The sequence below is a fragment of the Globicephala melas genome, chromosome 1 (genome assembly GCF_963455315.2).
Source record: "Globicephala melas chromosome 1, mGloMel1.2, whole genome shotgun sequence".
Classification (NCBI taxonomy): domain Eukaryota; kingdom Metazoa; phylum Chordata; class Mammalia; order Artiodactyla; family Delphinidae; genus Globicephala; species Globicephala melas.
Window position 1 is genome coordinate 166,193,663 of NC_083314.1, and position 12,392 is coordinate 166,206,054.

At 39.1% G+C, this 12,392-nt stretch overlaps 1 protein-coding gene across 8 annotated transcripts in view; it reads left to right on the forward strand.

Moving 5' to 3' along the window:
- Nucleotides 1-12,392, forward strand: part of EYA3 (EYA transcriptional coactivator and phosphatase 3) — a 104,361-nt gene that overhangs the window by 80,810 nt on the left and 11,159 nt on the right. For 7 of the 8 annotated variants that reach the window (XM_030872592.2, XM_030872661.2, XM_060309104.1 and 4 more), the window contains 6 exons: nucleotides 1,673-1,756; nucleotides 3,255-3,344; nucleotides 5,417-5,475; nucleotides 7,585-7,745; nucleotides 9,960-10,074; nucleotides 11,396-11,517. In XM_030872592.2, the coding sequence (XP_030728452.1) occupies nucleotides 1,673-1,756; nucleotides 3,255-3,344; nucleotides 5,417-5,475; nucleotides 7,585-7,745; nucleotides 9,960-10,074; nucleotides 11,396-11,517 (631 nt within the window). The remainder of the gene's footprint in view (nucleotides 1-1,672; nucleotides 1,757-3,254; nucleotides 3,345-5,416; nucleotides 5,476-7,584; nucleotides 7,746-9,959; nucleotides 10,075-11,395; nucleotides 11,518-12,392) is intronic. The other variant, XM_030872652.2, reaches the window with a different exon arrangement.

Here is a 12,392-nt window from a genome sequence, read left to right on the forward strand (position 1 = left end):
GTCTTATATTCATGAACATGGAATGTCTTTACATTTATTTAGGCGTGTCCTCTTTGATTTCCTTCAGTGATGTTTTATAGTTTTCAGTGTACAAGTCCTGAACTGTTAGTTAAATTCATTCCTAAATATTTTATTATTTTTGATGCTCTTGTGTTTTAAATTCCTCTTAGAATTATTCATTGCAAGCTTATAGAAATACAGCTGATTTCTGAATTCATTTATTAGCTCTCAACAATTTTTTGTGGATTCTTAAGGGTTTTCTATGTATAAGATCATGTCATCTGTGAACAGAGGTAATTTTACTTCTTCCTTTCCAGTTTGGGTACCTTTTTTCCCCTTTCCTTGCCAGTTTATTCTGGCTAGAATTTCCAGTACCATTTGAATAGAAGTGGTGAAAACAGGCATACTTCTCTTATTCCTAATCTCAGGGGTAACGCTTTCAATTTTCCGCCATTGAGTATGATATTAGCTGTAGGTTTTTCATATACGTCCTTTATCATGGTGAGGAAGTTGCTAGTTTATTGAGTGTTTTTATCATGAAAGTGTGTTGAATTTTGTCAAATGCTTTTTCTGCATCAATTGAGATGACCATGTGGGTTTTTTCCTCTATTCTGTTAATGCAGTATATTATATTGATTTTTCTGTGTTGAACCATTCTTGCATTCTGGGAACAAATCCCACTTGGTCATGATTTATAATTCTTTAAATATGCTGCTGAATATTGTTTACCACTATTTTGTTGAGGTTTTTGCATCACTGTTCATAGGAGAATTGGTCTGCAGTTTTCTTGCAGTGTCTTTGTCTTCAGTATCAGGGTAATGCTGGCTTCATAGAGTGAGTTAGGAAGTGTTCCCTCCTCTTCAATTTTTTTGGAAGATCTTAAGGATTGGTGTTAATTCTTCTTTAAGTGTTTGGTAGAATTCAGCAGTGAAGCCATCTGGTCCTGGGCTTTTCTTTCTTGGGATGTTTTTTATTATTGATTCAACCTCCTCCAGTTAAAGATCTGTTCAGATTTTCTGTTTCTTTTTGAGTCAGTTTTGGCACATTGTGAATTTCTAGGAATTTGTTCATTTCATCTAGATTATTTGTTGGTGTATAACTCTTCATAGTATTTTCTTATAATCCTTTTTATTTCTGTAAAATTGGTAATAATGTCCCACTTTTATTTCTGATTTTAGTAATTTATGTCTTCTCTCTTTTTTCTTAGCCAGTCTAGCTAAAAGTTGTCAATTTCGTAGATCTCTTCAAAGAACCGACTTTTGGTTTTGTTGATTTTCTCTATTTTTTTCCTACCCTCTGCTTTATCTATCTCTTCTAACCTTTATTATTTCCTTCCTTCTACTGGCATTTTCTGGCAACTTAAATTGTGCAGTTTGGTTTTTGATTGAGATCTTCTTTTTTAAGGTACGCGTTTGGAGCTATAAATTTCCTTCTTAGCATTGTTTTCACAGCATCCCATAAATTTCGGTATGTTGTTTTTGGTTTTCATTCATCTCAAGGTATTTTCTAATTTCACTTATTTCTTTTTTATCCATTGGTTGCTTAAGATTATTGTTTAATTTTCACAGATGTGTGAATTTTCCAGTTTCCCTTCTGTTATTGATTTCTTGTCTCATTCCATTACGATTAAAAAAGATGCTCACTCATTTTTTAAAATATTTTCCTCACTCAGCGGGTATTTCTGTGGGACTTAGATGAAACCATCATCATCTTCCACTCCCTTCTTACTGGATCCTATGCCCAGAAGTATGGAAAGGTAATTTGAGTCTTTCTTCCTTTGTTGTAACTGTCCCTCTCCTGACTATGTGTGCAGGTAACCAAAATCACTGTCTCTGTTATCTCCATCTTACCCTGTTGACCTTTCACCTTTCACATAAAGCTTCACCCAGTGGCTTATACCAGGCAGACTACATGGTCAGGCAGAGCTGATGATAAAGGTAGAGACTAGACCTGGGACCAGTACTGAAAGCTGAAGTTGTTGGAGAGCAGTATTTTGCAAAGACTAAGTATGGGACTGAGGCTCAAAACGGAGTGGAGTCTCAGGATTATCTACTACAAAGACTAGTCTGTTATCCCTGTGTCACATATAACAGCCTAAACTGAGCATTCCATTTAGCTGAGAATATACCAGATCTGTACATTTAAAATATAAAATATCTTTCTAAAATAGATTATATACCCTCTTAGGAACTTCCCTGGTGGTCCAGTGGGTAAGACTCCATGCTCCCAATGCAGGGGGCCCGGGTTCAATCCCTGGTTGGGGAACTAGATCCTACACGCCTGCCACAACTGAAGAGTCTGCATGCCGCAACTGAAGAGTCCGCATGCCACAACTGAAGAGTCCGCATGCTGCAACTAAGAAGCCCTCATGCCACAACTAAGACCCGGCACGGTCTAAATTAATCTTTAAAAAAACCTTAAAATAAAATAAAATAGATTATATACCTTCTTAAATGAAATATACCAAGCAGAATTTAACTTTAGTCATCAGTATTAACATCAGTTTTGATAGAGGGATGAGCTGTTTTTGAGGTAGTGGCTGTATATTTCTGTACTAAATTACCTCCAGGCTCCTATTTTTTAGTTTCTATGAATACATTTTATAAAAATATCAGCCTCCTTTGCTTTCCTACTTTTACTGCTCCTAATTATTTCTTATTGTCACCAATGTTTCTGTTAGAAGTACTTTCCCATAGGCTTTTAGTATCTAGACTGGCAAGCTGACATAAGCTCATATACTATATAACAAGTCTGGTAATGAGAATATATAAAATAAGAGCATACTGCCTCTAAGGGAAGGTCTGATAGTTCATTTTAAAGCTACGTGCATTGGTTTTCCTGCAAATATTTCTTTACTGATTTCCTCGTTGTTGAGATTGTCAGATTACTGACTTCTGGTGTTGTACTGTGTGTGTGAGGTTGGGCGGGGGGACGATAATGGGTGTTATAAGAGCAATATTTCAGTGACAGTTAGAATTTCTCCTGAAACAGAATTTCTCCGAAAATTAAGTGTTTTTTTTTTTTTAAGTGGGTTAAGTTTTCTAGAAACTAAAGTCCTAAAGTCCTGAAATGTTTAACTTTGCACAATCCCAGATTCTTATAACTGTGAATGAAATTGCATCAGTAATAGTGAGAAGCACTGTTGTGGGCCAGTGTTGTTTTGGCCTTGACCCAAACTATTTTGAATCATTTAAAGATAAGAACCAATGCTGTGAGTGCCAAGTCAAGCAAATTATTCTCTTATTGTCTTTCAGGACCCAACAGTAGTGATTGGCTCAGGTTTAACAATGGAAGAAATGATTTTTGAAGTGGCTGACACACATCTATTTTTCAATGACCTAGAGGTAAGCATTTTAAATTGTTTCTGCACTTCAGTGAAACACTTTGTTCACTAACTATTTATTGAGCCTGTGCTTTTTGTATTTAGAGGAAATGTGGTTAGACAGGGTAGGTATGGAGAGGCCAGCTCGGCACTTGGGTGCACATAGTCTTGAAGAAATAGTGCCTTGGTTAGGTCACCACAGTCTTAGTTCTGGGCTTCAGTTTTATTGGCTCAAAACCTTGATTTTTGTTAGCCTATTTGGAAGTGATCTATCTCTAGGGGCAGTGCCACCCCATCAGGCAAAACACTGATATATAAACCAACGTTCCAATTTATTCAGCTATACTAAATAACATATAGAAGGTGGCTTTGATTATTTGTACTCTTGAATGTTTTTCAGTTTTACCTTCTTAAAAGATAGCCTCTTGATTTGTCAGATCTGTAGATGGCTGCTCTAACTCATTGTATTTTATACGTGCTTATTGTCCATGTATAGGTTAGCCTTGGTGTCAGATCATTTTATAGTTAGGTGGAGGGAAACCAGGAAACACTGAGAGCTTCTTGGTTAATTTTTTTGGTTTTGACATTTGAGTTCATCTTTGAGGTGAACATCGTGTAGTGGAAAGAGCACAGGACTGGGAATCAGGAGACCAGACTGCGAGTACCAAGTTAGGAAAGTTATCTCCCCATTCTGGGCCTCAGTTAAGCAGTTACCGTACACAACAAACTAGTAACAGTTGTTCTATCTCAGGATGGGAATGTGTTGCTGGAACACAGAGGTGGGAAGGAGCAGACTTGTCACTTAATGTCCTTTTGAATTTTGAACTGTGTACTACATATATTACCTAGTGTTTTAAATAGTGAAAATTTTAAAGTAAAATGAACATGAAGTAATCCTCTTTCTTATAAAATACAGTCTAGTTCTACTCAACAGACAATTCTCCAACAAATTAAATTAATAGGGCTCTAAACTCCAATACTTTTGTATAAGCTCCACAGTGCTTTAATCTTCCCTCAACTTCACATGTTGATAAGTTGGGACATTATAGTTTTATTCAGCAAACATTTATTGAAAACCTACTATGTGCCAGTAATTGTTGCCAAATTGTATTTGTAATGATTTTCTAGACATAGTCCTCACTCAGGACTGAAAGTTCTGTGAAGAATTTGACCTGAATGTGTTCCTGCCCCCCAGGTCAGTGGTTCTCAACTTCAGGGGGCATAAGAATCACCTGGGGAGCTTGTTAAAAATGAAGATTCTAGGACTTCACTCACAGAAATTCTGTTCAAAAATATGCATTTTTAAAAATCTTCCCCAGAGGATTCTGATGCAGGTGGACATCACGGCACCACCCTAGGTGGTGTCAGAGGAATGAATCTGTCAGTTAGTCAGTGGGTGGCGTTTTATGTCCGTAGTAGTGTGGGCTTAAAGGAAAGAACCTTGGATTCAGATTAGAAGACCCAGGCTCCTTCTAGTTTCTTTCTGCCACTCACTAGTTTTATGATCTTGGGCAAATTGTTTTACCTCACTTTTAGAATATGAGGAGATTGACTTAGATGACCTCTTCTAATTCCTAAGTTTGAATTTACAAATTTCTGTTTCAGTCATTCTCAGTTTTGATACGACACGCACTCTACCAGCATCTGTTTCATCTGCAAAAATGTATTGAGTACATGCTATGTAAGGGCACTGGACTAGACTAGAGGGGTACAAAGGAGATGTAAGGCATGGTCGTGCCGTAAGGGACCTACAATGTAATAGGACTTACAGTCTAGTGTAGGACATAGGCACACCTGACAGTGTAAGGGAGCTTGTGTTTATACCCATGGACTGTTGGAAAAATGAACTGTTGAGATAAGAGCATAACTGAGGGTTGGGATGGTTAAGGAAGATTTCATGAAGACTGAGGAATGTAAATTAGGCCTTAAAAGAAGTTGCACAGAAAGGGGGGTGAGAGTGATCCTCCACACATAAGAGACCATATGGTATTTCATCACCTCGCCATTGTTTGTGATATTTTTACAATATATTGTGGTGGTAATAGCACTTCTACTCCCTGGACTGAAATAATGTGTGGTTTTGTCTTTTAACAGGAGTGTGACCAGGTGCATGTGGAAGATGTGGCTTCTGATGACAATGGCCAAGACTTGAGGTGATAAAAACAATGATGTCTTAAACATCAGTACACCTGTTAGGCATAAGACACTGTCTAGGTTCAGAGGAAAACAAAGATGAATAAGACACAGCCCTAAAAGAGCTCACAGTCTATTAGAGGAGATAGAAACAAACGTAGTTAACGTTTGCATGTAGTGTGAGAAGGTGACAATAGAAAATGTGATGGAACACAGAATAGAAAGTAATTCTGATGGGTGTGGGGAGTACGTGGTGCCAACATTGGGGTGGCCTTCTCAGCACAGTAGAATTTAAGTATGACCTTGATGACTGGGTAGCATGATGGAATGAGAAAAAAGCATTCCAAAGTAAAGGATATACTAGTTTCTCTTTGGCCAGATTTTCAGTCGGGAAAAGTGTGCTTCCAGATGGATTGGTTTTAGATACAAATAAGCATCAGGGATTTTACCAAGGAAGTTAATTGTGGGGGGTCTGATGGTGTCAGGATTGACCCTATGGAAGACAATCTTAAACATTAATATCACAATGAACGCTAAACCAAGGAGGTCTCAGTGGCAAAATGCTTGCTCGGTCTCCTCCTTTCTCTCTTGGCTACTGTCTTCTAGCTCAGTAGTCTTAGCTAAGAATAATCCAAAAATTTATCTACCTTACATTTAAAGACCTTTAGCAAAAAAGTTGTCACATCTTTTCATGTTAATTTGTTTTAATGTTTATCCCTTTTCATAGGCAAAAAGTTTTTCCATGTGTCTACCCTAAAATTGTTTCCTCTGTGAATTCTCAAATCTAGAGCAGAACTGGACATATCACTTAGCAAGGACGTAACCCTTTGGTGCCGAGAAGGATAGAAAGGTTTCACTTCTGGAGCAGATTCAGTCATGTATGCTGTGCCTTCCACAGCCTTGGAGGGTACCAGTCTTAAGAGATTTTACTCACCTTAGGAAAAAGCCTGGTCTGAAGCAGTTTACAGTCCACTCTGAACCCTAGTATTTTTTTTTCTCTTATGCATATGGCTAACTAGTAATTACCAATCTTATGTCTTGGCAGCTTTATTTTCTTAAATGTAGAATTTTACACTGAACTCTATTTTGACTTCTGATTGAACCAAGTTGTCTCTAATTCTGTCAGTCATTTGGAAATCTTGACTTAGGAAGTATTAATCCCTCCCAACCTGTTTAGCTATAATAGTTGTCTATTGCTGTGTAACAAATAACCCCCAAATTTAGTAGCTTAACACAGTTACCATTTATCATCTCATAGTTTCTGTAGGTCAGGAACTTGAAAATGACTTAGCTGGGTAGTTCTGAATCAGGGTCTCTGAGATTGAAGTCAACATAGCTGAAGCTAAAATCATCTGAAGGCTTGGTTGGAGCTGGAGGACCTGCTTCCATGTGTGGCTGATAGGAGGAGGCCTCAGTCCTCACTACGTGCCTCTTCATGGGGCAGCTTGAGTGTTCTCCTGTGACAGCTGACTTCTTTTAGAGCAGGTGCTGTAAGAGAAGCCTGGTCTCTAAAGTCCAACACCATCACTTCCACCACGTTCTGTTTACGTTCAAATACGGTCCATACCTACAGGGAGCAAAGTTAGAGGAGTATTAAAGAATTTGTGGACATATTTTATATGTGACCCATGAACTTATTAAACTAGCCAAAAGATCACTGAAGGAAAACATTCCCATTTTCTAACTATTATTAGAATTTGGGGTTAGTTCCTTCCATTACTTTTTCACGTTTCTCCTTTTTACATAGTTGCAATCATTGTGTGTGTGTGTGTGTCTGTGGGTGGGTGTGTACACAAAAGTTTTGTATTCCGGGTTTTTTTCACTGTAAGGTATTTTCTGTCATTAATGAAAAGATGGTCTGTCTGAAGCCAACCTCTAGGGGATGCTGGTGCTTGAATTAAGTCTTGCCTCTCTTGCTCTCCCTTTCCATCCTTTCTTTGATAGAAGTAATAGGGATGAGATGGAGGACTGATGAAAAGATAGACTCTGACATACAGAGATTAAGAAAGAAGATTCTCAAGGCCTTGCTGTCAGATGCCAGGAATAGGACAGAGAATCAATCCGAGGTGGCATTCAACCAAAAACTCTGCAGTGTAGATTTTAATTTTCATCATCCTCTCTCTCTACAGCAACTACAGTTTCTCAACAGATGGTTTCAGTGGCTCAGGAGGTAGTGGCAGCCATGGTTCCTCTGTGGGCGTCCAGGGAGGTGTGGACTGGATGAGGAAACTGGCTTTCCGTTACCGAAAAGTGAGAGAAATCTATGATAAGCATAAAAGCAATGTGGCTGGTAAGTGTGGCATACAACCAGCTAATTTTCTGTTTTGTTCTGATTTCCTGTTTTCTTTTCCAGGGTTTCGTTAGGGCTCCCTGACTTATGAATTTGTGCCACAGTAACATTTGAACTCTGTATTTAAAAAACAGGTTTGATTGAAACCCTCTGGGGAGGAAGCTCTGCCTTTCTCATGGACTTCTCTTGGTATAACTTCGCAAACAACGACTATCAGTAATATTTAATAGGTTGCCATATTTTTGAACAGATTTACATAGCCATCGGGACAAGTCAGGTAGAACTAGCCACCAGGTTTATAGTGGATGGAAAACTAGGTCCAGGATGATAGGTTGACAGTATCCGTGCATTGTGATTTGAAGGACCTTGGAAATTCTTTCTGCCCAGATATATCTCAAATGTCAGGTGCCATTATGCCTAAAATTCTATTATTTGGAATTAATTAATTAGCCGTAGATTGTTCAAATTAGAAGTGACATTAGGGAACTAATCTAAATCCTTCATTTTGCACTTGAGAAAATTGATGGTCCATCATGAGGGTAACAAGGTCGGGTCACATAGCAAATTAGTGCCCATACCACAACTGGAATCCCGAACTCTTGGTCCACTGCACTTTACATTCATGCAATTCCTTTTTTAGTGATATACCCTTGTGAGAAAATATTGAAAACTGTGAACCATCACCCTCAAACACCTCCATCTGCACAAAATGTTGCGTGAAGTTTCAGGGATTCCATAGACTGCCTAGAAGTATTATTACCTCAGGTCAAGAGAGCCCTCCTACCTCCCATACCACTACTACAGTGTGGGGCAGAAAGTAACAACAGGGCTTCAAAGATCAGTTTGGTGCATTCGTGTTACCGTGCTCCAATACCAGAAAAAATCATAGGCATCTGGGCTTTTGGGAATCTAATTTATTTACTTTTTTCAGATTCCTCTCTTTACTGCTTTTTTTTCTTCATGATTCAGAGCCAGTACTTTTTATTTTGGTAACCAAGTCTTTTTGCTCTTTCTCTCTCACAGACGTTTGCCTTTCTTTTGTTCATTTTCATATACAACCTAAGTCTCTGGTCCTTTCTCTGCCCAGTGAGTGTCTGGATGTGGTTGCCTGAAGAAAGTGATTTATAACCCTCTGTGAGAACCCCTGAGCCCACCCTGGGGAACATAGTAAAAGTAATATCCACCTGTATTTTGTAAAATATGAATTAACAAAAGTGCCACATGATATTAGTTAAATATATGACATATGCGTGCTTATGTATATGTCATACATGACGTATAGATACTTGTTTGGTTTTTGTTTTGTTTTATCAGAAATTTTGAGAGCCATCTAATTCTAGGCTTGCATTGTGAAAAACCATCAGACTGAAAACAAATTACACACAGTTCTGCTCATAGAAATGACTTCTGTTTTTATGGAGTGTTGGTAATAGAATGCAGAATTTCTCTTTTTACCTTCACTACAGAAAATTCAGAGCCAGGTTTATCATTTGAATATTGTAACTCAGGTGTCGGGTAACGTGCTCCCATCAGATGAATTGTTTTTTGTTTTGTGCTTAATCATCTGATCTTAAAGAAGTGTTTTAGTCTCTTATCAGCTGGAGTTGTTTCAGGAGTACAGTACAAATAAATGACATTCAGAAAGCTGGTGATTCAGCCTGGGATCTCGGTTGATGTGTTCTGAAGTGGGTGGGAGCAGTCACTGTGGGAGCAGTGTATGATAGTGGGAAGATTGCTGAGACCAAAAGCCACTAACTTGCTGTGTATTCTCAGGCAGCCCCCTTTCCTCTGTGGGCCTCGGTTTCTTTAGAAATAGATTGGAAATGCTGTGGACCCTCCATCTGTAATTTTTTCCCCTTTGGTTCTTGATGTCACATCTAAAGCAGTGCTACTCAAAGTATGGTCCACTGGTCTGCAAATTACGTTACTGGTTGGTGATGAAAGAGCCTCTGCCAGAACCTAATCACAGTGTTTCTATCAGCTGATTTTGTTGTTGTGATTATGCACCTCCCCCCTCCCCCAGCAAAATATTCTGGTGAAGAAAGTAAAAAAGGCATTTTGAGTAGGCTAGGGTTTTATCAAGGAGAGAGATGTGTTAGCTCAGTAGAATATCTCAGTAACTCACACTATTTCCAAATTGAATATAGAAGTCGCTTTCTCTATGCCAGCAAGGATGTTGTCAAATGATGAATGTGTCTACTTTTATTCCCAAAGGGCTCCTCAGTCCCCAGAGAAAGGAAGCACTGCAGAGACTAAGAGCAGAAATAGAAGTTTTAACAGATTCCTGGTTAGGAACTGCATTGAAGTCCTTACTTCTCATCCAGTCCAGGTATGGAAATAATAATTTTAGTTTTCATCCTCTCAGAGAGACGCTTTCTTCCACCCTAGTCCAGGATAGGCCATTCCCTAAAACAGACTGTGGGACAGGGGTGAGAAGAGTTCAAATGATGCAGGGAAGGATTCGGTTAGGTGGGAGGCAAGGTCATTTTACTCTAAAAGCACACCGAAGAGCTTTGAAAGCTTTTTTCTTTTCTCTTACTTTTTGCTCACTAAATTATACTCAGTAACCCAGAATCTCCAACCCAGAACGTGGGTGGGCCTGGTGACATCAAAGAATACATGTAGGAGCTATATCACAAATATCCTAAGTGTAGGAAGCACCAGAGAAATGTAGCAAAACCTACTCAGGAAGGCGGGATTCAAAAGAAAAAGAGTACAGGGACTTCCCTGGTGGTGCTGTGGTTAAGAATCCACCTGCCAATGCAGGGGACACGGGTTCCAACCCTGGTCTGGGAAGATCCCACATGCCGCGGAGCAACCAAGCCCTTGCGCCACAACTACTGAGCCTGCGCTCTGGAGCCCGTGAGCCACAACTACTGAAGCCTGTGCGCCTAGAGCCTGTGCTCCGCAACAAGAGAAGCCACCACAATGAGAGGCCTGCGCACGCAAGGAAGAGTAGCCCCTGCTCGCTACAACTAGAGAAAGCCCGCGCACGGCAACAAAGACCCAGCGCAGCCAAAAATAAATAACTTGAAAAAAGAAAAGAAAACGGGTACATTAAGCAGATTAAGGAGATTTGAGCTTGAAGCTTAGAATGGGAAATAAATACATACCCTTATTCGTCCCTCCCTCAAAGCAAGAATTCCAGATTCACAGCCTACTAAACAGTAAAACTGACACCAAGGGGTGGATATCTGTGAAGGTAAAGGACTTGTGAAAATAATATGTATTCTGAAATTTATGTTGCCATGGTGTGATGAGCAGAGAGGACTTCAGTCATATCTCATTCAGATGAAATGGCACTGTAACTGAAAGCCTCATTGTGTTTTCTGGAGTGTGGTATCAGTGCCGTGGGTTGGTGGGGTTTGCTAACAATGCAGTGAGCTAGAATGGTCAGAAGGAAGTGAGGCAAGAATCAAGTTGCTGCTCTGTGTCCACCACAAAAGTCTCTGTCCTTTAATTGGGAAAATAAATAAACCTGAGATAATTAGAGCAAAAAGTGAACATTGGCACTGAACAGATACCATGCCAGGCATTTTGAGGTTAATTTTTCACAAGCAAGTCCTACAGAGAAGATCCATTTGAATTCTTGTTCGCAGGTTGGTTTGATTTCACCTTTTTCTTTTCTTTTCCCTCTTTCTCCCTTCCAGAAAGAATTGTGTGAATGTTCTGATCACTACAACCCAACTGGTTCCAGCTCTGGCCAAGGTTCTCCTATATGGGCTAGGAGAAATATTTCCTATTGAAAACATCTACAGTGCTACCAAAATTGGTACGGGTTCAATTCTGTTTCTTGTCACTAGCCTTTCAATAATACTTGCTACTTAGGATGTGCTTATTATTTACCAGTTCCTCAGTTAGACACTTTACATATACATATATCTATAATCCTCACAGCATTCTTCTCCTGACATTACTGATGGGGCAGTTCAGGCTTATCAGTTATGTAGTTTGCTCAAGACTTCACAGCTAGTAAGCTACATAAACAGGATTCGAATCCAGGTCTGTTGGACTTAAAATTTATCATGCTCTTTTCTTTTATAATATTTGAAAGAACATAATATCTAGTTTAGAAATCCACTATGCCTCATTTCAAATTCCTCTTTCACAGAGAGTGCACTGTAATGTAGTATAATCGAAAAAGCACTAGATTAAAAATCAAGGACTAAGATACATACTTTAAATGGTTAAATCCCTCACACTCGTTAGGAGAGCTGCTATCAAAAAAAAACACCGAAAAACAAAATAACAAGTGTTGGCAAGGATGTGGAGAATTTGGAACCCTTGTGCACTTCTGGTGGGATTGTAAAATGGTGCAGCTGCTGTGGAAAACGGTATGGCGGTTCCTCAAAAATTAAAAATAGAACTGTCACATGATCCAGCAATCCCACTGCTGGGTATATATCCAAAAGAATCCAAAGCAGATCTCAAAGAAGTATTTGCACACCTATGTTCATAGCAGCATTATTCATAGTAGCCAAGAGGTGGAAGCAACCCAGCTGTCCATCAAATGAATAGATAAATAAAATGTGGTATATACATACAGTGGGATATTAGTCAACCTTAAAAAGGAAGGAAATCCTGTCACATGCTTACTACATGTATGAACCTTGAAGACATTATACTAAGTGAAGTAAGCCAATCACA